General features: G+C 37.3%; 1 protein-coding gene and 1 pseudogene across 1 annotated transcript in view; both read right to left on the bottom strand.

The window, feature by feature from the left end:
* The window catches only part of XPR1 (xenotropic and polytropic retrovirus receptor 1), a 219,367-nt gene that overhangs the window by 109,287 nt on the left and 85,067 nt on the right, over positions 1–25,013 (bottom strand). The window contains exon 3 of the mRNA XM_072648484.1: positions 1–102. Coding sequence (XP_072504585.1) covers positions 1–102 — 102 coding nt within the window. The remainder of the gene's footprint in view (positions 103–25,013) is intronic.
* Positions 1–25,013, bottom strand: part of LOC140529672 (zinc finger and BTB domain-containing protein 12-like) — a 39,277-nt pseudogene continuing 14,264 nt past the window's right edge.

Genomic DNA, 25,013 nt, shown 5'->3' on the forward strand with positions numbered 1-25,013 from the left:
CTGAATAAAAGGTATTAATTTTGGCAAGTTCCTTTTCACAGGTTTGGAAAAATTTCTCTTCAAACTTGGCAAAATACCTCTTCACCGTGTCTTCATCTGTGACTGAAATGCAAAAAAAACAATTGGTACAGAATTAAAGTCTGAAAAAATTATAAAACTAGGAGAAATGGAAGTCTTTATCACTATTCCTCAGCTCTTCACAATCAAAACTACAAAAATATTTCTCTGAAAAATGAACTCTGCTGGTATTTTGGAATAATATAAAGAAAAAAATCATATAACTCCGCAAGAGAATACAACTTTTATTTGCATGAGAAACTGTAGACTTCACAATAATAAAATTAAACTGTTCAACAATAAGCAAATTAAACACTCATTTCTGTGCAAGATGCAAACAACGAAAAAGAATATTTTCACAAACTGTTCTAATCAACCACAAAAATGAAATATTTCACATTTACCTACCAACTACTCTTAAAAATCTGTTTGACTCATTAAGAGTTGATAGGGAGGCAGTAATATAAATGTAATCAACATCACTTACTGAGAGATAACATTATACTTAATAAAATCATTACTCATTCAAGGTGAGTATTTGCATAATAGAGTAGAAGCTTGGTTGAATAGGAAAAATATTAGATTAGGAATCAGAAGTAACCAGCTCTGTACGTTTGGGCGAGTTACATAATAATTCATACTTAAATATTATGTTTGAGTTTACATACTGCTCTCTAGGGTACTCAGTGAAATTGTTAATTCCACTTTATACACAAGGAAACTTAAGCTCAGGGACATTCAGCAATTTGCTCATAGGTTACAAAAGTAACAGAGGGCAGAGCCAGAATCTGAACCAAGAATTTCTAACTCTACACAAAATGCTCTTTCTACTATACCATGAAATAGGTAGTGCAAGTATTATCAATCTCACTTTACATATGAGAAAACTGGCTTAGCAAGTTCAGGTAACTTTGTGGTCAAATCTCACCACTCAAATGAAAGTGTCCTCTCCAAAGTCACCTGCCAAATCAAATGGTCCTTTCTCAATCTTCACCCTTCTCTACCTTCTCGCAGCACTGATCTACTGATCAGCTTCTTCTCCTCAATAATCTCATCTTTCTGGGTATTTATGATACCACCTTCCTTTGCTTCTCCTTTCTGTTTGATAGTTCCTTTTCAGTCTTCTTTGCTCCCTGCAGGTACTCCTCAAGGATCTGTTCTAGGCCCTCTTTTCTTCTCTCTTCTCTACATTTTTACCTTGATGAATTTATAAATTCCCAAATATTTGAAAATCATCTTTATTTTGGGAGATAAATCCCAAATCCACATTGTAAGCCCTCATTTCTCTCTAGAGTTTTTATCCAACATGCAACTATTAGATACTGTCCAAAACAGAGCTTACTACCTTTACTCAAGAACCATTCTTCTTTCAAACACCCCTATTTGTGCTGAAGGTTATCACCAATCTTCAGTCACCCAGGTTTGCAAACCCTGGCATCATCCTGGACTCCTCTATTGTCTCTCACCTCTTGCCTAGACCACTGTGATAGCCTTACTGGTCTCCTCAGGTCTCCACTCCATCTTTCACAAACCTACCAAAATGGTTTTTCTAAACTGCCAGTCTGACTACTCAATAAACTCAAATGGTTCCCTACTGACTGCAGGATCAAATGCAAGCTGTTCAGTTTGGCTTTTAAAGTAACTCCTAAGTAGACCACAACTGACCTAAGTACGCTTATTATACAACATTTCTTGCATTCTATGTTGAGGGCAAACTAGTTTTCCTGCTGTTCCTTACCAATGATATGCTCTTCTCTACCTTGCTACCTTTCTACTGTCTGTCAACCATGCCCAAAATGTATTCCATCCTCTTTTTAGACTATCAAGTGTCCTTTAACACTCTACTCAAGCACTACCTTTTACATGAAGTCAAAAACTTTACCATGCATTTATCTGGTAAGTACATATTTAAGTACCTTTGTCCCCTGATAAAATATAAGTTTATTGATTGCAAGACCTGCTTGATTGTTGTTTTCATATCTCCAGAATCTCTCAAACAGTAGGAGCTTAATAACTGATTGACTGATAACACTTGAGGTTCCTCCTGGGATCTACAACCAGGATCTTCATTTTCTGACCTTAACATTTAGCCAAAATTTATGATGAGGACTAAATTAGACATTTGGATACTAACATTATAAGAGGATAATCCTGAATAATACTACTCAATAACTTAATATGGTATAAACCTTCTTTAGAATGAAGAACTGTTTTCATTGAAGGCCCTTCAGTTAATCTCCAAATTGGAAAAGGGAAAGGAATAAGCATTTAAATAGTGCCTACTGACAAACTGTGGAGCAGCAGAAGCCACAAAATGACAGAGTGGAAGAGATTTCCAGCCCAGGGTGATCTGGAAGGCTGACGGGAAAGGTCTGTTGCACTGGATGTGGAGCAGAGTGCAGCCCAGCCTTGGCTGCGTGGTACCAGGGGGAGCAGGACCAGAGCAGGCCTCAGGGGCAGAATCCCCAGCAGCAGTGACTTTCTCAGATCCCTCAACCCACAGGTGACAAAGACACTTCAAAGATCAGCGAGAGGGCTTTTTCACCTCCATGACAAGGGATCGAGGTCCTCCCCCTAGCCCTAGCAGCTGTGGTGGCCATGGCAGGCAGCAGCCAGCCTCCATTGTTGGAGCGCTCAGCTTAAAGCCCCTGGGGGAAATGAACAGCTGATCTGAATCATAACTGCTTGAGCCCAGCCAGGAAGTAAACTCTTCTCCCTTGACTGTGCCACCTTAGAGGAACTGAGAACTTACAGGTCCCCAGAGTATACCCTACTCTTGACAAAGGACTCAAAAGTCAAGTAACTGGTTGGGAAAGTACCCAAAAAAAGGGGAAAAAAAAATAAGACTATAGAAGGTTACTTTCTTAGTGAACAGGTATTGTTTCCCATCCTTTAGGATGAGGAAGAACAACGCTTACCATCAGAGGAAGACATAAAAGCCAAGGCTTCTGCTTCCCAAAATAAATATGCAATGGACTCGGGCCATGGAAGAGCTCAAAAAGGATTTTGAAAATCAAGTAAAAGAGGTGGAGGAAAAATTGGGAAGAGAAATGAGAGCAATGCAAGAAAATCATGAAAAGTGAGTCTACAGCTTGCTTAAAGGAAATAACACCTTTAAAAACAGGCTAACTCAATTGGCAAAAGAGGTCCAAAAAGCCATTGAGGAGAAGAATGCTTTAAAAAGCAGAATTAGCCAAATGGAAAAGGAGGCTCAAAAGCTCACTGAAGAAAAGAGTTCTTTAAAAATTAGAATGGAACAGATGGAAGCTAATGACTTTATGAGAAACAAAAAAATTATAAAACAAAACCAAAAGAATGAAAAAATGGAAGATAATGTGAAATATCTCATTGGAAAAACAACTGACCTGGAAAATAGATCCAGGAGAGACAATTTAAAAATTATGGGCCTACCTGAAAGCCATGATCTAAAAAAGAGTCTAGACATTATCTTTCATGAAATTATCAAGGAAAACTGCCCCGAAATTCTAGAACCAGAGGGCAAAATAAATATTGAAAGAATTCACCAATCACCTCCTGAAAGAGATCCAAAAAGAGAAACTCCTAGGAATATTATAGCCAAATTCCAGAGTTCCAAGGTCAAGAAGAAAATGTTGCAAGCAACCAGAAAGAAACAATTCGAGTATTGTGGAAATACAATAGGGATAACACAAGATCTAGCATTTACTACATTAAGGGATCGAAGGGCATGGAATATGATATTCCATAAGTCAAAGGAACTAGGATTAAAACCAAGAATCACCTACTCAGCAAAACTGGGTATAATACTTCAGGGGAAAAAACAGTCGTTCAGTGAAATAGAGGACTTTCTAACATTGTTGGAGGAAGACCAGAGCTGAAAAGAAAATCTGACTTTCAAACACAAGAATCAAGAGAAGCATGAAAAGGTAAACAGGAAAGAGAAATCACAAGGGACTTGCTAAAGTTGAACTGTTTTAATATTTGTAACTCTTGAAACTTTTTCTCAGTATCTGGGTAGTTGGAGGGATTATACACACACACACACAGAAAGACAGAGACACAGAGAGCACAGGGTGAGTTGAATAGGAAGAGGTCATATCTACAAAAAATAAAATTAAGGGGTGAGAGAGGAATATATTGGGAGGAGAAAGAGAGAAATGGAATGGAGTGAATTATCTTTCATAAAAGAGGCATGAAAAAGCTTTTTCAATGGAGGGGAAGAGGGGGGAGGTGAGAGGGAAAAAGTGAAGCTTACTCTCATCACATTTGGCTCAAGGAAGGAATAACATGCACACTCAATTTGGTATGAAAACTTATCTTACACTATAGGAAAGTAGGGGAGGAGGAGATAAGTAGGGTGGGGGGGATGATGGAAGGGAGGGAAAATGGCAGGAGGGAGCAATTAGAAGTAAACACTCTTGGGGAGGGTCAAGGTCAAAAGAGAGAACAGAAGAAATGGGGGGCAGGATAGCATTGAGGGAAATTTAATTAGTCTTACACAACATGACTATTATGGAAGTCATTTGCAAAACTACACATATATAGCCTATACTGAATTGCTTGCCTTCTCAGTGGGAATGGGTGGGAAGAGAGGAAAGAAGAGAAGTGGGAACTCAAAAGTTTTAGGAACAAATGTTGAGAATTGTTTGTGCATACAACTGGGAAATAAGAAATACAGGTAATGAAGTATAGAAATTTATCTTGTCCTACAGGACAAGATAGAAGATGGGGATAAGGGAAGGGAGGGGTGTTAGAAGGGAGGGCAGATTGGCGGTAGGGGGAATCAGAAAGCAAGGTGTTTTGGGGTGGGGGGAGGAGAGAGATGGGGGGAAAATTTGGAACTCAAAATTTTGTGGAAATGAATGTTAAAAACTTTAAAGAACAAAAGAAAATAAAACAGAATGATGTATGTATGTCAGTAACCTGAAACCTTTGAAGGGCAAATAGCTGTTCTAATTCTCCCAGGACCTGATTCCCTGTCTGTGCCATTATGGAGACTTGTCTCTTGTCCAATACTAAGACTCTCTGATGAGAGTCTTAAAATGAAGATATCTGATATTAATAAATAAAACACACTGTATCAGTGGTGCTGTTCCTCAAAAAATAGATTAGACAGATATACAGACAGACAGACAGACAGACACATAGATAAACAGTGCCTACTACATGCCAAGCACTGTGCTAAGTACTTTTTATAAATGTTATCTCATCTGATCCTGTGAGATAGGTGTTATTATTATCCTCGTACAATAAGGGAAACTGAAGTAAAGAGAGGTTAAGTGACTTGCCCAGGATCACACAGATACCAAGAGTTTGAAGCATAATTTGAACTCAAGTTTTCCTGATTCCAGTCCCAACACGCTATCCACTACACTACCAGCTGCTTCTGGAGAAAAAAAAATTACTCCAGTTTTCAATTTATTCACTTTTTGATGACTGTTGTCTATGAGTTTAATTGCTTATTCCACTGAATGAGTTCTAACAGCATAACTTATTTTTTATTCCTCTTTCCTTAATATTAATAAAAATGATTGGATACCAAACAATCCTGCTCCTTTGTCCTCACTGCAAAACTATAAAATCAAAGCTACAGAATCCTGTCCATTATCCTGTTTTTCTTTCTCTTGGTTTGCTACCTAGCCTGGACCCCATGGGCCAGCCATTTCAAGAATGTACTCATCACTAACTTAGAATCCCCCGTGCTTCTGACCTAAAGCAGTTACCATTCTTACTAATCCCAGCTCTGTAATTCTCACCATCCTCTCTCTGCACCGTATTATGGATTAATAGCTCTGATGCAGAAAGTCACAAAATGATACTGATTTTCACTAATTATAAACTTATGCTTACTTACGTTTACCCAGTCCATGACTGTTGCTCAGCAATATTTTTTCTTCATCTTTTACTCATATGGTAGTGAACTCCTCTGAAAGGACTTTGCAAACCTTAAATAATAATAACCACAGCTAATATTTATATAGTGATTATTTTGTGCCAGGTACAGTGTTAAGTACTTTACAATTATTATCTCATTTAATATTCATAATCACCCAGGGAAGTAGGTGCTATTATGATCCCCATTTTATAGATAAGGAAAATGTGATCGAGGTTAGGTGACTTGCCCAGGGTCACACAGCTAATAAGTATCTAATGCAAAATTTGAATTCAGGTCTTCCTCACTCCAGGTCCAGCACTCTATCTACTGCACCACCTAGCTCCCCAACTTAAAAGAGCACTATATATTAATGAATTATTACTCACTGGATATATTTCAAAATAACTTTCACTCTGAAAACCTATAACTTTACCCTTTAACTAAGCTGATTATTGCTTATTTTACTAAAAAATTGAAGTTATCCAGCCTAAGCACTCTCACCTCCCCTCCTTCACATTTTAACCAGCCTTGCCACAACCACTCCTTCTGACAAGAGGGAGCTAATTTCCCCTCCTTTTCAAAGCTAGATGCTTCTCTTTATCTCATCCCTTCTTAACATTTCTAGAACCTTTTAGGGTTAAGATGAGAACCTTTTAGAACAAATCATTCCTTTATCTCTTAAATCTTCAAACATTCTTCCATGGACTCCCTTCCCTCTTTCTACATACATGCTCAATTCACCTTCATCATAAAAAGAAAACAAAGCAACCTTGATTTTACCACCTCCTATAGTTATTATCTTATATTTATCCTTCCCTTTAGTGTCAAACTTCAAATCATTACACTATAACTCTGACTTCAAATCATTACACTATAACACACAGAGAGGATACTGAAACGCCCTGAAATTCTGTCATTTGAGGAACTATTGTGCAGGAAAGGGGAGAAGGGAGAGAGAAATATGCTGGCGATTATAAAGTACAGGAGGACTTTCATGCAGAAGAGCTGTTAGAATTTGGCTTATTGTGCTTGGCTTTGGAGGACAGAACTAGAAGCAACAGGTAGAAACTGGTAAGTGGCAGATTTTTATTTGCTTTACAGAAAATCTTTATAACAGCTATTCGAAGATAAAATGTACTGGTTCAAAAGGTAGTTCTAACTAGAAGTCTTCATGTAATGAATGGTTAGATGTCCACCTGATGATAAATTATTTAACCTGAAAAGGTTACAAGCCAAGACTAAAGCAGAGGGAGAGGTGGCGCATGATTATCGTTTGCAGATGACTGTGTACTCAATGCAGTCTCTGAAGCTTATATGAATAAAGAATGGATCCAATAGCTGCCTGTGCTAATTTTGGCCTAACAATTAAAACCAAGAAAACACAAGTTCTCCACCAGCCAGCATTGTACCATCCATACATGGAACCATCAGTTATAGCAAATGGAGAAATTCTAAATGCTGTGGATAAGTTCACTTACCTTGGTAGTGTACTTTCCAGGGATGCATACACAGATGATGCATACACTGCCAGAGCTAGTTCAGTGTTTGGGAAGCACGGAAGGAAAATGTAAGACAGAGGACTATATTAGACTGCCTATCAAACTGAAGGCCTACAGGGCCATTGTGCTGACCTTATTGTTTTATGCTTGTGAAACCTGGACAGTATACCACAGCCATGCCAAGAAACTGAATCACTTCCATTTGAACTATCTTAGGAAGATTTTGAAGATCACCTGGCAAGATATGGTACTAAATACCAAGGTCTTTTCTCAAGCTAAGCTGCTAACTATTCAAACTCTACTGCAGACAGTGCAACTCCCATGGGCTGGCCATGTTGTTCATATGCCAAATGTATATCCGACTAAAAGACTATTTTATGGAGAACTCACAAAAGGCAAGCACTCACATGGAAGTCAGGAATGATACAAGGACACTCTCAAGGTCTTTCTAAACAACTCTGGAATCAACTGCATGTCATAGGAAACCTGGCACAGGACCACCCAGCATGGCAATCCCACATCAAAGAAGGCGCTATGCTCTATGATCAAAGCAGAACTGCAGTAGCTTAAGAGAAATGTAAGAAGCACAAATTTAGAGACATCTCTACTTAAATGTTCACATGGACTTTCGTGCCCAACTTGTGGTACAGCTTTCCAAGCTCATACAGCTTTCCAAGCTCATATTAGTCTGGCCAGTCAGGCAGACACACTGTACCCTGATTCTAACCCAGATGTTATTTTGGTCCTCTTCGAAAAAAAGGACAACAACCAGATGTCCACCAGTTAGGGATAGTACAGAGGGGTTTCTTAATGAGGTATGGGTTGAACTTCATGACCAATAAAATCTCTTACAGCTTTGAGTTCCTGAGGGCTGCTATTGATCAAGAACAGAATTTAGAACAATAGATTAAGTAAAAGATTCATGTTCCAACAGGTGCTTTTTATTCTAATGATACCTGGCCATGTTTTCCTTTGGATAATGCCTGCTGGCTCCCTCCAAACCTTTTCCAGTTCTGGAACCATAATCATGTCAACTCTGCCACTGTTTCTGGAAAGGACACGTCAATCTACTCCTACAGCCACAATGGATAGAGTCTGACGTCAGGAAGACCTAAGTTCAAATCCAGCCTCTGGCACTCACTAGCTGGGTGACCTTGGGTTAGTCATTTTATGTTTGCCTCAGTTTTCACAATTGTAGAATGGGAATAATAATAGCACCTACCTCCCAGGAATATTGTAAGAATCAAATAAATCTGTAAAGTAATTATCCAGTACCTGATATTAAGTGCAAGTACTTAATAAATACTTGTTTCCATCCTTTCCCTATGGCTCCCCTTATCTTTTCTGAGACTGAGACCAAAACACATTTCCCTGATCACCTTTTCCCTTCATGTGGTGACTTCTTTTCCATAGGTTCCCAAAGTGGGCCATACTATCCCCTGAGGGTGCTGGAATGATCCAAGGGGGAGACAGCAGTTTGAAATGATGCAAATTTCAAAAAACTCGTTAAAAGGTTAAAGAAAGTAGTTTTCCAGGGGACACTGAGTAATTTTTCTTTAAGCAGGGCAACAGACCAAATAAGTTTGGGAACCACTGATAGCTCACAAGCTCTTCCAGGAAAGGGTCTCTCTCTCCTTCTGTATTTATATCTCCAATGCTCAAACACAGTAAGATATGATAAACATCTGTTACATGCCCACTATGTGCCAGGCATGGTGCTAAGTGCTGGGAACAGAAATCCAATAAAGAAGGACAGTCTCTGTCCTCAAGAAGTTTACGATCTAATGAGGGAAGATGATACACAAAAGGAAGTTGAAAAGGGGTGGGATGTGTGTGGAGGAGGGGAAAGGGCTGATGATAATGACAGTGATGGTGGTGGCAGTGCCAAAGTCAAGCACAAAAGCTAGCAGGAAAATAAACAGATAACTGGAATTCTGAGCCCTTTAAAAAGGAGACTATGGAAGGAGTTTGGGGTTTTGTTTTGCTTCACCATACAGCCCTCTAATCTACCCAGAAGAAAATGAGGATACTGATGAGGTGTGAGTGCCAAGCTGAAGCAATCTTCATGACGAGTTTCCTAATATATCTTATATAAGTTTATCCCAGGAAGGGAGGAAGGAGAAGGAGAGGATGGTGGTGGTGGTGGTGGTGGTGGTGGTGATGGCAGCTGCAGGCAAAGCAGTTGTCAGTCAATTAAAGCATTTATTGTGTGTTGAAGGGCCATCTCTTCTCCTGAAATGGGTGAAGGTAGAGAAAGTGGCAGGAGGCATTTGAATTACGTGAGAAGAAGAGGAAGAGGAAGGGAGAAGAGGGTGTTCTTAGTGAATGGCCTCCATTTTTTTCTTAATTTATTTATGCATTCAATACAAAAAAAATAGTTCCCATGTCTTTATGGATGCAGGCTTTGCATGTAGGTTAGAACAGATAATCTCCGAGGGCCCTTCCAACACTGATTCTATGGTGCTAAGTAGCAAACACAAGACTCAATACAAGTCTCATCACTCCAAGTGCCACAGTATTTTCATTACATATGAGATGCTTTTCTTTATTTTGTATTTAAGTGAAACAATTACACAGAAAGGAAACTAATTAGAACAAACATTTCATTATTTGGTTTTTCCAGGCAGCTAATATGCTACACTATACATGATCCAAAGTCACTTTCAAAATTCCATTTCAGGCAGCTGGGTGGCTCCATAGGACAGAGAGCACTGGGCATGGAGTTAGGAAGACCTATATTCTTAAGCTCAAATGTCACCTCAGACACTTATGAGCTGTGTGACCCTGGGCAAGTCACTTAACCCTAACTGCCTCAGTTTCGTCATCTGTAAAATGACCTAGAGAAGGAAATGGCAAACCCCTTCAGTATCTCTGCCAAGAAAATTCCAAACCCACAAAATCTAATACAAGTGAAAAGCATTCCATTTAATGTCCACGGAAAATGTCTACAGCCATAAACATATATGTTTCATGTGAAGCTTCAAACGTGATTTTCTACCCTACCTTTTATCCCCCTGCCCCAGCAAAGATATTAAAGTATATCACTGCTATTGTCACAGATGATATAAATCCTGGATGCTGTCTATATTTGCAAACACTCAAGTTATTTGAACAAACATTTATAGAAGGTAGTTATTTCCCAAAGATATTAATAATAGCTAATTATATTTTCCTCCCTTCATGCTGGACAAAATTTTCAGCAATTCACAATTTAAGGCAGCTAGGTGGTGCAGTGGATAGAGCACCAGTGCAGGAATCAAGAGGACCTGAGTTCAAATCTCACCTCAGACACTTAAAACTCATTAGCTGTGTGACCTTGGGCAAGTCACAACCCCAATTGCCTCATCCTGAGCCATCTCCAGTCATCCTGATGAATATCTGGTCACTGGATTCAGATGGCTCTGGAGGAGAAGTGAGGCTGGTGACCTGCTGGTGACCCTCCCTCACTCAAAACAAAGTCAAGTGCAAGTCATGTCATTATTTCTCTGATGGCATGGTCTTCTTCAGCAACAAAGGACAAACACACACACACAATTTTCAGCAGTTTTAGTGAAAGATGAGCTCAAGCAGCCCCTACACATTTAAAATTAAAGCTATCCTTGTGAAATTTATTTTAATTATTATTGTAATATGTTCTTTATACACATATATAGATTGTACCAACAATCTTAGTACATAAGTTTTAAGCAGTCTGAAACTGTAGTCTGACTTCTGGGACACATTACATTTACTTCTGAGCATATGAACTATTATATTTCACTCATACAGTAAAGATTCCTTGAGGGCAGGGATCATTTCATTTTTACATTTCTATTTCTCCTGCCTGGCACATAGTAGAATATAGCATATTGAACTAAAGGCACTACACTATGCACTGGAGATACAGTAACAACAACAAAAAATGTTTCAGAATGAATTCAGAATTTAGTAATCTTTAAGGAATTTAGATATTAGAGAGGAAAAAATAAAACTGTCTTCTTAAATTTTATACAGATAAAAACATGATAGCTTCAGAAGCAATGATAATTAAAAAATAAAATGGGATAATATAAACATCTGGAAGACATGTGGGGAAAAAATGGGGCAATTAGGAGGTACCTATTCATTCAAAATGCATTTATTAAGCACCCTCTATATGCCAGTCACACTGCTAGATACTGGTACACAAAAAGGAAATTGAAATATCTTGCTCTCAAGTAGCTAACATTCTGCTGGGAAAAACATGTACCCATAGGTTAAATACATCAAAATAATAATTTTCATAGAAAGGAAAAAACATGGCATAGATTCACTAATTTTAAATTGCTCCCAGATCTCTATAGCAGAATAAATCAAGATTAAAGGGTTCCCTCTAAGTAGCATCCTTCCTATATCATAAACTTCTTTAATAATCCTACTATATAATCCACTGATTACGCATCTAACATCAATACTCTAAAGTTAGTCAAAACGTTTTTGTTGTCTGTCTGTTCAAGACCAGTACCTACTCTGTTGTCCAAATCTATTTTTAAAAAATTTCATATAGAAAGTGGAATATGAAGGCGTTCTTGCCTTATTATCAAGCTAGCTGTTCCACTAGCCCATCTGTGCTGTGCGCAGACCCTCAGGGTGGTGCAATCCCATCTCTGAGGCTTGTTGCCTGGGTGCCCTTGCACAGGCTGAATCTCTGGCGAGTTTCTCCCTTTCTCAGAAAATGATCTTGACATACTTTCCCCATGAGTACATTTTCCCTCTAGCTGCCCTTGGTTCATTATGTCATTTCACAAATGAGGACACTGGACTAGCTGGCTTCTGAGGTCCCTTCTACTTCTAGATTGAGAATTCAGCCATCTCTAGCCTACAAACTGAATTCTATCTGCTAATTTTCAGCCTCAGTATTGATTCTCTTTGGTTTTGATCTTCAACTTCTGGATTCACCTTGGTTTACAATTCTCAAAGGTTATTCAAGCTATTATTTTAGGAATAAGTAAGATGTATAGATGTGAGTATAGATGTATAAGACATGAGTAACCTGTGACCTCAAGACCGCATGTGGCCCTCCAGCTCCTCAAGAGTGGCCCTCTGATTGAATCCAAACTTCACAGACCAAATCCCCTTAATAAAATGTGTTCGTAAAATGTGAACTCCCTCAGACAGCCGCACCCAGGGATCTACAAGGCCACACATGGCCTCCAGGCTGCAAGTTCCCCACCTGAATTGTATACAACAGAAAAGGTTAAAATAAATTCTTCCTCTTTCTTCCAAGAAAGACCTCATTTGTCATTTCTTTCAAGCTTCCTCCTATTAAATGAATGCCATCTTCAGGAAAAGTCTTCAACATATAAGAACGCTAACCTAAGAACAAAGGTGGATCTATTTTAAAGAGGTCATAGATGGCTTAATTTCCCTGAAGAGAATGAATACTATTCAAATTCATTTTTCTTTAATTATTTTCTATAATTATTAAAAGAAATTGGTTAGCAGGAAGGTAATAAGCAAGCAATTATCAACTAAAGGGAAATACTTTTCTAGGATATCAAGGTGAAATGACATAGGGCTATTAAACAATACTTTTGTAATGTTTCAATAATGGAATTTTGTAGCCAAATAATATTCAAGGTTGACATTTTGATTCTTCAACATTGTACAAAAAGAGATTTTACTGTTCACTGGATTTCACATGATTAGAATCCTGGTACTAATTTTTCTAGACAACATAAGATACCAGGTTACAGTAAAAATTCAACCACTAAAAAGATTTAAATAACATAATGTAATTTAGAGGAAGAGATGTTATTGTAAATAAATCCAACCTTCATCATCTACAGATGTAGAAATTGAGGTTCCCAGAAGTTAAGTGATAGACAAGGTCACAGAGGTAGTAGCAGGTAATAAGCAATAAATTACTAAGTGAGGGTGTGAGCAAGGCACTGGAAAAACAAAGGTCAATGTGAACCAGTTCCTGCTTTCTCAAAGAGCCTCATTTCATAAGTGGACACAAATCCATGGATAAGTTATATACAAAAAACCTCCAAGATAAATTACAGGGTGATTTTTGAAGGCTACAGAATCAATGCTTTCAAATTGTGGTGCTGGAGAATACTTTTGAAAGTTCACTGGACAGCAAGAAAATCAAATAAGTCAATACTTAAAAAAATTGATTCATCAGAACAACAAATATTGAAGCTAAGCTTAAATACTCTGGTCACATAATGAGAAGACAGAACTCATTGGCAAAGACCCTGATGTTGGGAAAGATTGAAGGTAAAAGGAGAAGGGGATGGCACAGGATGAAATGGGTAGATAGTGTCATGGAAGTAACAAACAGGAGCTTGAACAGATCTCAGGAGATAGTGGAAAGAAGGACCTGATGTGCTAAGGTCCATGGGGTCACGAAGACTCAACACAATTGAACAACAAGTCCTACCTTGTGGTTTTTTGGCTTACTAAGAAGCTGAAAAGACCCATTATATTGGTAATTGCTAGCCTTACCAATAAACTGAATGTGCTTGGAACTTTATCCCTCTGTTTCCCTTAATTTCATACACAACACCCTAAACAATCTCTCCAAAAGGTATATAGACTAGAAATTTTAATTCATGTACTAGACAGGATACTAATACAAGGATCAAAAATCTTCAAGTATTAAAATTATAAAGGTTAAAAAACAGACCTGGAAGGAACCCTGGAGCCCCTTAACCAGTAAAGCCCCACATAGGAACTTAGCCACAGAGGTCCACTGCATCTCTAGTGTAAGTCTGGCACACACAAGCAACATATTATAATGGAAAAACAAATGGCTAGGGAGTCAAAGGATGTGGGTTTAAATCCTTCCTCTAAAATATATTCCCTATGCCACCTAGGGTAAGGCAATTAAACTCCTTTGGTTCCATTTGATCATCCGTGAAATAAGACGGTTGCACTAGACATTTTCTTCCAGCTCTAAAGTTGGGCCCAATGTACAAGTGTTTGAGAAATGCTTCTTGAAATGATAAACAGGAAGACTTCAGAGAGGCCTGAAAAGACTTACATGATCTGATGCTGAGCGAAAGGAGCAGAACCAGGAGAACTTTGTGCACAGCAATGACCACAGTGTACAAGAGTTTTTTCTGGTATACTTGGAATTTCATTGCAATGCAAGGACTCAAAAAAATTCCCAATGGTCTTTTAAGGCAAAATGCCTTCCATATCCAGAGAAAGAACTATGGAATTCAATCACAGAATGTAGCAGATCATTTTCTTTTGTATTATGTTTTGGTTTGTTATATGATTTCTCCTATTCATTTTAATTCTTCTACACAGCATGTAGTGAAAATGTACTTAATACATTTAGTACATTTCACTATAGTGAAAATATATTTAATAGGAATGTATGTATAGAACCTATATAAAATTGTATGCCATCTCGGGGAGAGAGAGGGGAAAAAAATCTAAGTTACATGGTAGTAGATTGTAGAACACTGAAAATAAATAAAATTAATAAAAAAAGAAAAAGAAAAGAAATGCTTCTTGACAAAGAGTGGGAAAAGTTTAACATGTAAAACTATTTATAGAGATATTGGCAGTAACAAAGAATAGTGTGTGTTATATGAATGCAATATGGTATTACTCTTCCATTAGAAATAGTAAGTGATTAATTCAGAGAAACTGGGAAAGATTTATAATAACTAATTTATAGTAGAGCCAGCAAAGTAGAACAATTCATATGGTAACAACAATCATTTAGGGTTAGGGTTAGGCTTAAAGGCAAAAAGAAAAATCTAAAAGATCTGAGAACTGATCAACGTAGGTCAGTCATGACTTTATGGTAAAGCATGGGTCCTGCCTCAGCAGAAAGGTGTGCCACAAGGTTGTAAAAAATTTAGTAACTACCAAAAAATCTAGCAGCTAGAGAATTATATACATCAGAATTTCATTATTTTTCATGGACTAACAAATGACAAATCTCAGTAATACAGACTTCAATATATCCTGGAGTACTCAACCAAATAAGTACACTAGAATCAGACAGTTATCACAAGCTAAATTATTTTCCACAATTGTGTATGCAAAGTGACATAAGCAGAATCAGGAGAATAATTTACATAGTAAAAGCAATATTATAAAGACAATCAACTGTGAAAGATTTAGTAACTCTGATCAACACAATGACCCACCCACAATTCCACAGGAATTATGATGAAAAATGCTTCTCCTAAAAGAGAACTGATGGACTCAGGGTGAAGATGGAAGCATATTTTTTCCTTTTCTTTCTTTGTCTCTCCCCATCCACCCCCCCACTTTTTGGGAGGAGTGGGAGACATGGTTAATGAGGAAATATGTTTTACAATGTTTTCATATTTGTAATGGGTTTCATATTCCTTGCTTTCTCAATGAACGGGGGAGTGAGTGAAATGAGAGAATATAAAACTGAAAAATGATATCAGACACAAATTTGATATTAGAGATGATATAAAAGATAAGACTCCTAAATAGTGCTAGATGATCAATAAAGAATTGTGAATTCTTAGGCATGTTCTTTTAAAACACATTTTCCTGCAGAGTATAAACATATATAAAATATATTTTAATTTTGATATGTAGCACTCACTGCTATTTTCATTTCGCAAGAACTAGAAAGCAATTTGGTATTCAGACATGAATATAGCTTATGTTTGCAGCAAAGTGCCCGGCACATAATAAGTGCTTAATAAATGCTTGTTGACAACTGACTTGACACTGTACAATAAAAATAGAATTGTTTTAAAGTACAAAATATTGAATTTAGTCTAGTCTACTACATTAACAATACAGAGGGAAAACAGAAACTTGCTTTTCAAATTCCAGTTAACACTAGTTTGACTATGGATGTGTGCAGAAGAAACAAAAATTTAAAGAGATTGTGTACGAATTTGTACAATTTTATCCCTCGAGACATGAATTTCCTTGATGTTTTGCAGCCTTTCCTTGATATTCATTACAACATTCTAAAAGCATGAGGCTCTGCAGGACCTCAAAACCAATAGGAAATCCCTCTTCAACTGGGACTCTGCTGGATCTCTAACATCACAGAGGTGAATACTCTTTATTATTACTTTATTATTAATTATTTATTATTAATACTTTATTATTACAGAGTCATTGAACAGGGTTATTTCTACTGTCTTATCTTTCAAGGAATCTTGGCTGATTTATATGGGTATGGGAAATGCCTTGTTATAGATGATCCTATTTTCACTATTAAGGAGGATGGATTTAAATATATTCATTCAAAAGATCTTAGACAACTGATAATTCAAACATGCTATTTATACAAAACATTAATCTATAAATAATCTCTACTCTCACCATCTTCAAAATGGAAACATCATTTCAGCAAGAAATAAAACTCAGAGGCACAACTGTGTCAGCCTGCGGGGCAATCTGAACGCTATTTTGAAAGGTGCATTATAACTGTCTATTAGTAAACAGCTTAACAAAGGAAAAATAAAGAAATATCTAAGTCCAAAAGAAAAAAACTTACCAACACACTTGTGTGAAAAACACAATTGTGACAAAAGTATATTTTTATTTAATAGTCAAATTAAAATTTTAAGTTTTATCAAGAACACAGATAAGATAAATGATTAATATGTACCATGCCCTATATGAAATCTATAGTCTCTGTTTCTCTATTTTTGTCTGTGTCTGTCTGTGCCTACCTCTGTATGTCACTGTCTTTCTGGAGCACACCAGTTGATTCACTGGTGTGAGAAACTCCTGATGAGGAAACCTCATCTACTAATTCAGGGTATGATCTCGTGTTTTAAAGTCTTAGCAAATTACTTGGGAAATTTAAAAGTTAAATAACCAGGTTCACAAACTCACCAGTATCAGTCAGAGGTAGAATTTTAACCCAGATCTTTCAGATTCCACCAGACTCACTCTTTCTCTCTTGACTGTTCCTCAATGAACTCTCTCAGCCAGAGCAAGAACAATAAAATCCACTTAAACCTTCTTTGGTCCATCCAAACTTAAACACTTTGTTGTCACTCTCAGCACTCTCTGCCCCTTTGATCAGGCTACCTCTATTGCCGGAATGCACACCAAAACAGTAGTATTCCTATTTAGGTCAAACACAGCCTCATAGTAGAGAATTAATAAATTTAAGGATTCCAAATACTGAAATAAGGACTTAACATTTAACAAAAACTGAAGGGAGAACAAGAAAGCAATTTGATAGAAATTAACTTTAGACCTATGTCTAACTGTATGCCACAATAAGCTCCAAACTGATCCAAGACCTAGATATAACAGATCATACTATAAATAAATTAGAGGAGAAGGGAACCCTATCTATGGCTAGGGATAAGGAGAATTCCTTATCAAACAAGTAATAGAAAGTCAATTCTAACAACTTAAAATTGAAAAGCCTCTGCACAGTCAATGTAGTTAAAATTAGAAGGGAAATAGTTAATTGGGGGAAAAATATTTTGCAGCAAATTTGATATGAAAAATATGATAAATGTAGACTATAATAACCAAGATATAAGGAACTGATACAAACACAGTCAATCCTCAACATTCATGCATGCCTCTAATTTTCATGACTTTAAGCATTCACGTGATTTTATCAATAACCTTATTTTCTCTTTTGCATTGGCAACTGTGCACATTCAACTATGTGCAGTAGGAAAAAAATGCAAAAGGCACGAAGTGCATAAGTTTGCAGAGTGACTGATATTCTACTAGGCTCTTCACTGGCCTTGTTCACCCTACCACTGTGAAGAGCTTCCCACGCATTCACTACATATTTTCATTGTTTGCCTTTTATAACTCAAGTTTTGTGTTGCAATCACACCATCAAAGTAAAGTGCAAGCTCTTTGGGCTCCAAGCCCAAGTGTGTACAGTCAGTGATGCAGCTCAGTGAGAAAACAAAGATGTCAGCAAAACTTTGTGAGAGAATGTCTGCCTGGACCATTGGCTCTAAGTTTGGTGTTAACGAATGTCCATTTGTTATATCCACAAAAAGGAAGACAAGTATTTATGGGATTGTAGATTTCATGTTTTATGAAAGTAAATACTGTCTGAAAACAACATTTTTTTAACTGAGATGTCAGCACAAAAGGTCACAGAAGCCTAGGGAATTACTAGCAAGAAAAACATTTTGCATGCTATCACTTTTATTTTGTGTACTGTATTTTATAAGTTTTATGAATTTACCATTTCATGGGAACTGTTTCAAAAAGTGCTTATTATCAAAATTAATGTTTTGTTATAAAGAACTGTACACATAAAAGTGTATTTTCAGCAATTTCTAGCACAAGATTACATTTTTTGGTGGTCACAAAAACCCATATTCTTATTTCCAAAACCTCTATTGGTCTCAATTTCCTAATTCCTTGTTGAGCCAATTAAGCTCTACACTGTCTTTTTCTCTTTGGTTTCTGGCCTTCTTTATTATTTCATCAATTGCTCCCTGCCAAGCCTCAACCTTGGATCATTCTCCTTTGGTTCTACACATGTGCTGCTGAACAACAGTAGAGAAAATCATGCAACCACTTTGACTGGGACTACTACAAATTCTTCTTATACAATCTCAACTGGGCCCTCACTATTAATAAGCAATCTTTCTATACCTCCTTCATCAACTCACTATCTTACTCTTCAAAGTAGCTCTTTCAAACCTTTTCATCCCTCCTCAAGATACTCATGTATCCCTTTCCCCCCCTACTCAGATAAAAACCTTGCTTCATATTTTATGAAGAAAAAAAATGAGGCCATGAGACTCTTTCTTCCCTCTTTCTCATCTCATATTGCTCAGATGTCTTCTACCATTATGTCCTTCACCCCATCTTATACGATGAGATGATCTTACTTTTCATCAAGGTTAACACCTCTACCTACTCAAGTGATCCCATTCCATCCTGTCTCTTCCACAGATTGCCTCCTGTCACATCCACTCAATTATTTTCAATCTCTCCTTATCTATTGGCCGTGTCCCTACAAACATACCCAAGTCTCTACCATCCTCAAAAACTCTCACTTGATCCTTCCCCAACTATCATCTTATATCTCTTCTATCCTTTGTGACTAAGCTCCTTGAGAAGACTACAATGGGAGCCTCTACTCTGTCTCCTCCTCTTCTCAACCCTTTTATAATCCACCTTCTGCTCACATCATTCCACTAAAACTGTTACCAACAATCTCTTAATTGACAAATATAGTATTTTTTTTCCAATCCTCTTCTAAATCTCTTTGTAGCCTGTGACACTGTTGATCATTCTCTCCTACCTGACACTCACTTTTCTCCAAGTTTTTGGGACACTACTCTCTCCTGGATCTCTTTCTACCCTTCCTATCTGCCTACTCCTTCTCAGTCTCTTCATCCAGGTCATGCTTTCTGACTGTAGTTTTCTTACAAAGTCCTGTCCTCTTGTCTTCTCTTTCTATACCATTTCGTTTGGTGGTCTCATCAGTTCCCATGGATTTAATTATCAACTGTATACCGACCATTCTCAATTCTAATCTAGTCTGCTCCAGCCTCTCCGCTGACCTTCAATCTCACATTTCCAAATGCCTTTTGGATATCTCAGACTGGATGTTCAGTAGACATTTTAAACTCAACATGTCCAAAATAGGATTCATTATCTTACATCATAAACCCTCACTTCTCCTATCTTCCTTATTGCTTTAAATGGCATTACAGTCTGCCTCAGGCTCACAACCTACTTGGCATTCTCAATTCCTCACCATCTCTCAAAAAAGCCCCCTTCTCTCCAAATCACAAATAAAGAGAGAACTGCACATCAAGACAACTCTAAGGCTTCACTTTATACCCAGTAAACTAGCAAAGACTGCAAAAGACAGGAACAGTTTATGAATGAAGGGATATTGAAAGGTGGGAAAATGGATGCCTTGTTGGTGGCACTGTGAAATGGTCCAACCAATCTGGGAAATTTGGAATGATACAAAAAAAGGAACTAAAATATCTGCAGTCAATGATTCCACTACTAGACATATAGCCAAAAGAAGTCAACATCAAAAAGAATGGTTCTATATATACCACAGCACATTTTGTAATGGCAAAAAAAAAAGGGGGGGGGGGAACAATAGAAAGATGTTGATGCTCATCAAGTAGAAAACAGTTGAATGCAACTATTACCATGTAAGAAACAATGGATACAAATAGTAGAAAAGCATGGAAAGACTTCTGTTAATTGATACAGAATAAAGTAAGCTGAACCAGAAAAACAATATATACAATTACTATAACAACGTATCCAGTGATATAAAAGGACACCTACTTTAACTGCTTTGCAGGGGTAAGATCTATGGATGTAGAATACTGCATAAATTGTTAGAATTCTTTACTATATTGTTTACTTTTGTGAAATTGTTTTTTTTCATCCTATTATAATAGGAGTTATGGGTGTAAAAATGGGAAAGAAACATAAGGAAGCGTAGGGGATGTAAACACACACACCAAAAAAAAAAAAATCAATAAAATTTATTTTTTAAAAACTTCCTACGTGCAAGGCCTTGGCTATTTGTTAAGATTAGGATTAGTATGGAACAAAGTGTCAACTTGCTTTCATAAATCACTTCCTCAGATAAGCTGCAAAATAGATGAGCTAAAGCAATTACCACTATCTTTAAAAACTGAAAGTGAGACAAGGAAGTAGGAATACAAATAAAAGTGAAGATCAGTTATAATGCTGTTCCCAATACACCTATGACATGATCTATTGCAACAGCCTTCTAAGGATAGCTGCCTTGGCTCAAGTCTCACTCCACTCCATCAGAACATTAATTCAGTTGCCAAAGTGATTATCTTTAAATGTAGGTCTGACCATGACAGTTCCATTACTCAAACTCCAGTGATTTTCTTTTATATTTATGATCAAATACAAAATTCTCTCTTTGACTTTTAAAGATCATTCAGTTAGTAAGTCAATAAATATTCATGAAGTATCTGCTTTTTGCCAGGAATTGTGCTAAGTGTTAGGAATACAAAGAAAGGCAAAAACCAGTCCCTGCCCTCAAGGAGTTCACAGTCTAATGGAGGAGATATAACAGATACAACATATACAAATATGTATAAACAAGCTAAATACCAGATAAACTGGAGATAAGCAACTAAGAGAAGGTACCAACATGGGGGGAAAGGATTACTGTAGAACATGGGATTTTAGGTGGAACTTGAAGGAAGTCAGGAAATGCAGTAGGCAGAGATGAGGAAAAAGATAGTTCTAACATGGAAGAACAGTCAGTGAAAATTCAGTCAGGAGACAGAGTATACTGCAAGGAAGGCCAATGGCAAGGGAGTAAAAAATAAAAAGACTAGAAAAGTGAAAGGCAGGGTGATGGTTACGAAGGACTTTGAATGCCAAACAAAGAATTTTATATATTTGATCCTGTTGTATATATTTGATCAGTAATTGTTGTTCGGTCATTTCAGTCATGTCTGACTCTTCATGATCCCATTTGGGGTTTTCTTGGCAAAGACACTGAAGTGGTTTGCCATTTCCCTCTCCAGCTCATTTTACAGATGAGGAGCCAAAGCAAACAGGGTTATGTGACTTGCCCAAAGCTATTAAGTGTCTGAGGCCAGATTTGAAGTTAAGAAGATGCATCTTCCTGACTCCAGGCCAGGCACTTTACCCACTGCACTGGAGTTTACTGAATAAGGGGGTAATACAGTGCATTAGATCTCCACAACCTTGACCCTTTTTATCTTTGTAAACCCTAGCAACATTCCATACCAGCTGTACTTGCACTGGCTGGCCCCCATGCCTGGAATGCTTATCTGCCTTACTGCCATTACTTGTTTTCCTGGCTTTCTTCAACACTTAGTTTCAAAACTCTCCAGGCAGTCTGCCTTTCTTGGTCTCATTTATCCACCCCAACCTCCAGTGCTTTTCCACTGACATGACCTCGCATCTACTCTGTGTGTATGTGTGTATGTATGTGTGTGTATATATATGTGTGTGCATATATATCTTGTATATACCTAGTTACTGATATGCTATCCCCTTCACTAGAATGTGAACTTCGTGATGGCAAAGATTGTTTTTACAATTCTTTGTACCTTTGTATTATATAGTAAGTGCTTTAAAAAGATTTTTGATTGATGTCATTGAAAAGGTTCCACAAGGAAAAATTTTATATATGCAACTTTTCTGGAATATGCATGTGTACATGTATGTATGTATATGTGTATAATATATATGAATGTATGTATGTGTACATAGTCTATTAAAAACATGTGCCTGTAATACCTAGCACAACTATACCCATTATAGTTGTAATTTTTTATGATGACGATGATATATTGCATAAAGCATAGCTTCAGAGAATTACAAATCTCAAACGGACCTCAGAGATCATCTAGTTAATATAATATCAGGAAAAACTTCCTAACAATTTGTCAAAGTGTAATGAACTAATACTTCAGGAGGTATATTTGAGGACTCCAAATAGAGGCTGAATAACTCCTTGGTGAGAATGTTTAACAGGGGATCTCTATCGATATGGATTGGACTAGATAAATTTTGACATTCCTTTCAAAACTGTTAATTGTGCTAATTAACTCATTCATTTTAAAGAAGAGGAAAATGAGGCTCAAAGGTTTTGAAGTAGCTCAAATGGTTAATGAGCAAAATACTAAACATGTTAAAATATAAGCTAAATTCTAAAAATTTATGCATATCAAGAGCAAGATTTCTTCTTGATTCTGTAGAATTACATGGCATAGAATAAACTCATTGAAGAACACTGAAGAACAAGTAGCTGTGTAGTAAGTACAATCAACTGCCCTGATCTAAGGCAGAAACATGAGGGTAAATCACATGTATTATTGTAAAATTACATAATATTATTGATACACTCAGAGTACTTGTGGCTACATTCAAATTGTGTAGTATAAATATGTAAACAGGCAAATCAGAATCTAGTAAGTGGCGAAGAGGTATTTTGGACTTGTCAAAACACAATATACTCATCTACATTCTGTAATACAGCAAAATGCAATTACAATTCAGTGAATTATAAACATATTAACAATGAGTTGATACCACTATTTTAACTTAGGTGCTAAGTACTGGTCTGTCACTAAAAATTAGTCCACTTGAAGACTCCAGAGAGGCAGCATGAGTATTAGAGAAAGTCCTAGGCTCAGAAGTCAGGAAGATATGGGTTCAAATTTTACCTCAGACATTTATTAGTGTGACTCTGGACAAGTCGCTTAACTTTCTTCTAGGTCTTAGTTTCTTCATCTGTAAAATGAAGGAGTTCAAATCCATCCCCTCCAAGGTCTCTCCTAGCTCTAAATTTCATAAGACCCAGGAGTTACTGAATATATTAGGCTACAGTTCAGTAAATCCAAGGATGCCAAATATTGGGGTAAGGATTACAGGATGCTAGCTCTAGATCTGGAAGAGATGTTACAGACCGTCTACTCTACCAGATTGAGGAGAGGGGAAGCTGAGGTCCAGAGCGATAAAGTAACTTGCCCAGGGTTGTCAAAGTGGCAATGTCAGCAGGGGATTTGAACTCAGCTCCCCTGACTCAAGTCAGTAGGCTTTCCCAGAACGGATGAGAAATTTAAAGGGGAGCCTGAAGGTTGAAATAAGGTTTAAACCAGTATCTTACACCAATTACCATCACCAAAACACCAAAAACAAAAATCCTTTCAAAGAGATCCCTGATCTAAATGCACAAGTTCAGAGGAGAAAGAGAGTAGGCACTTTTAACAAAGATAGCTAGACAAAGAATTCTTAACTAAAACAGGGATAGAAGAGAATTATAGTAGAGAAAATGGACAATTTAAAAATACACAAAATTAAAATGCTTTTGTACAATCAGAATTGATGCAGCTAGAATTTGAAGAGAAACCGTTATTTGAGAAAATATGTATAGCAAATATCTCTCATAAAGGTCTGATAACTAAGAAATAGCAGGTGTGTGCCATAAGGGGCAAGTGAGATGAAGCATGCACCAGGTAAATCAAAGAACCATCACCATCATTTCCCCTTAGACCACCATGGAGTCAGCCCAGAACTTTGAACCCAAGAGCCTTGGGAACAGCAGTATCCACAAAACCACCAGATGTGCTTCTATGCCAGCACTCAGTCATCTCTGAGGGAAGAAACCACTGTGAAGAAAACACCTACCTTCCCCATTACCACCAACAACTGTTTACCAACTGTGCAAGAGAAATGGTGGCAGCAGACCCCAGGCCACTGATCTTGGCTTCTAGCTCAGTCCTCACAGTCATGATAAGGAAAGGAGGCTCCTGTAAAGTAAAAGGCAGCCATGCCCACCAACTGTCATCCAATTGCTATGCACATCATCCTGGGAAGCAACCTTTGTGGAGATGTTTGTTACCAAAGTCACTAGCAGTGTCACACTTCAGGAACTGAAATAATTGTCAGAGGAAATGACTTTAAAGAAGAATACGATTACCATCCGCTTTCCTGCTGAATCTCCTACTATATGCCAGTCACCATGGTAAGCACTGGGCATATAAAAAGAAGCAAAAGACAGTCCTGACCAATTAACTATAGAGACAGCAAGCAAACAAATGTGTACAAACAAGCTGAATATGGTATAAATAGGAAATAAAGGCACTAGAATTAAGAGGGGTTGGGAAAGAGGTTCCTGC

Source organism: Notamacropus eugenii, chromosome 2 (assembly GCF_028372415.1).
Source record: "Notamacropus eugenii isolate mMacEug1 chromosome 2, mMacEug1.pri_v2, whole genome shotgun sequence".
Classification (NCBI taxonomy): Eukaryota; Metazoa; Chordata; class Mammalia; order Diprotodontia; family Macropodidae; genus Notamacropus; species Notamacropus eugenii.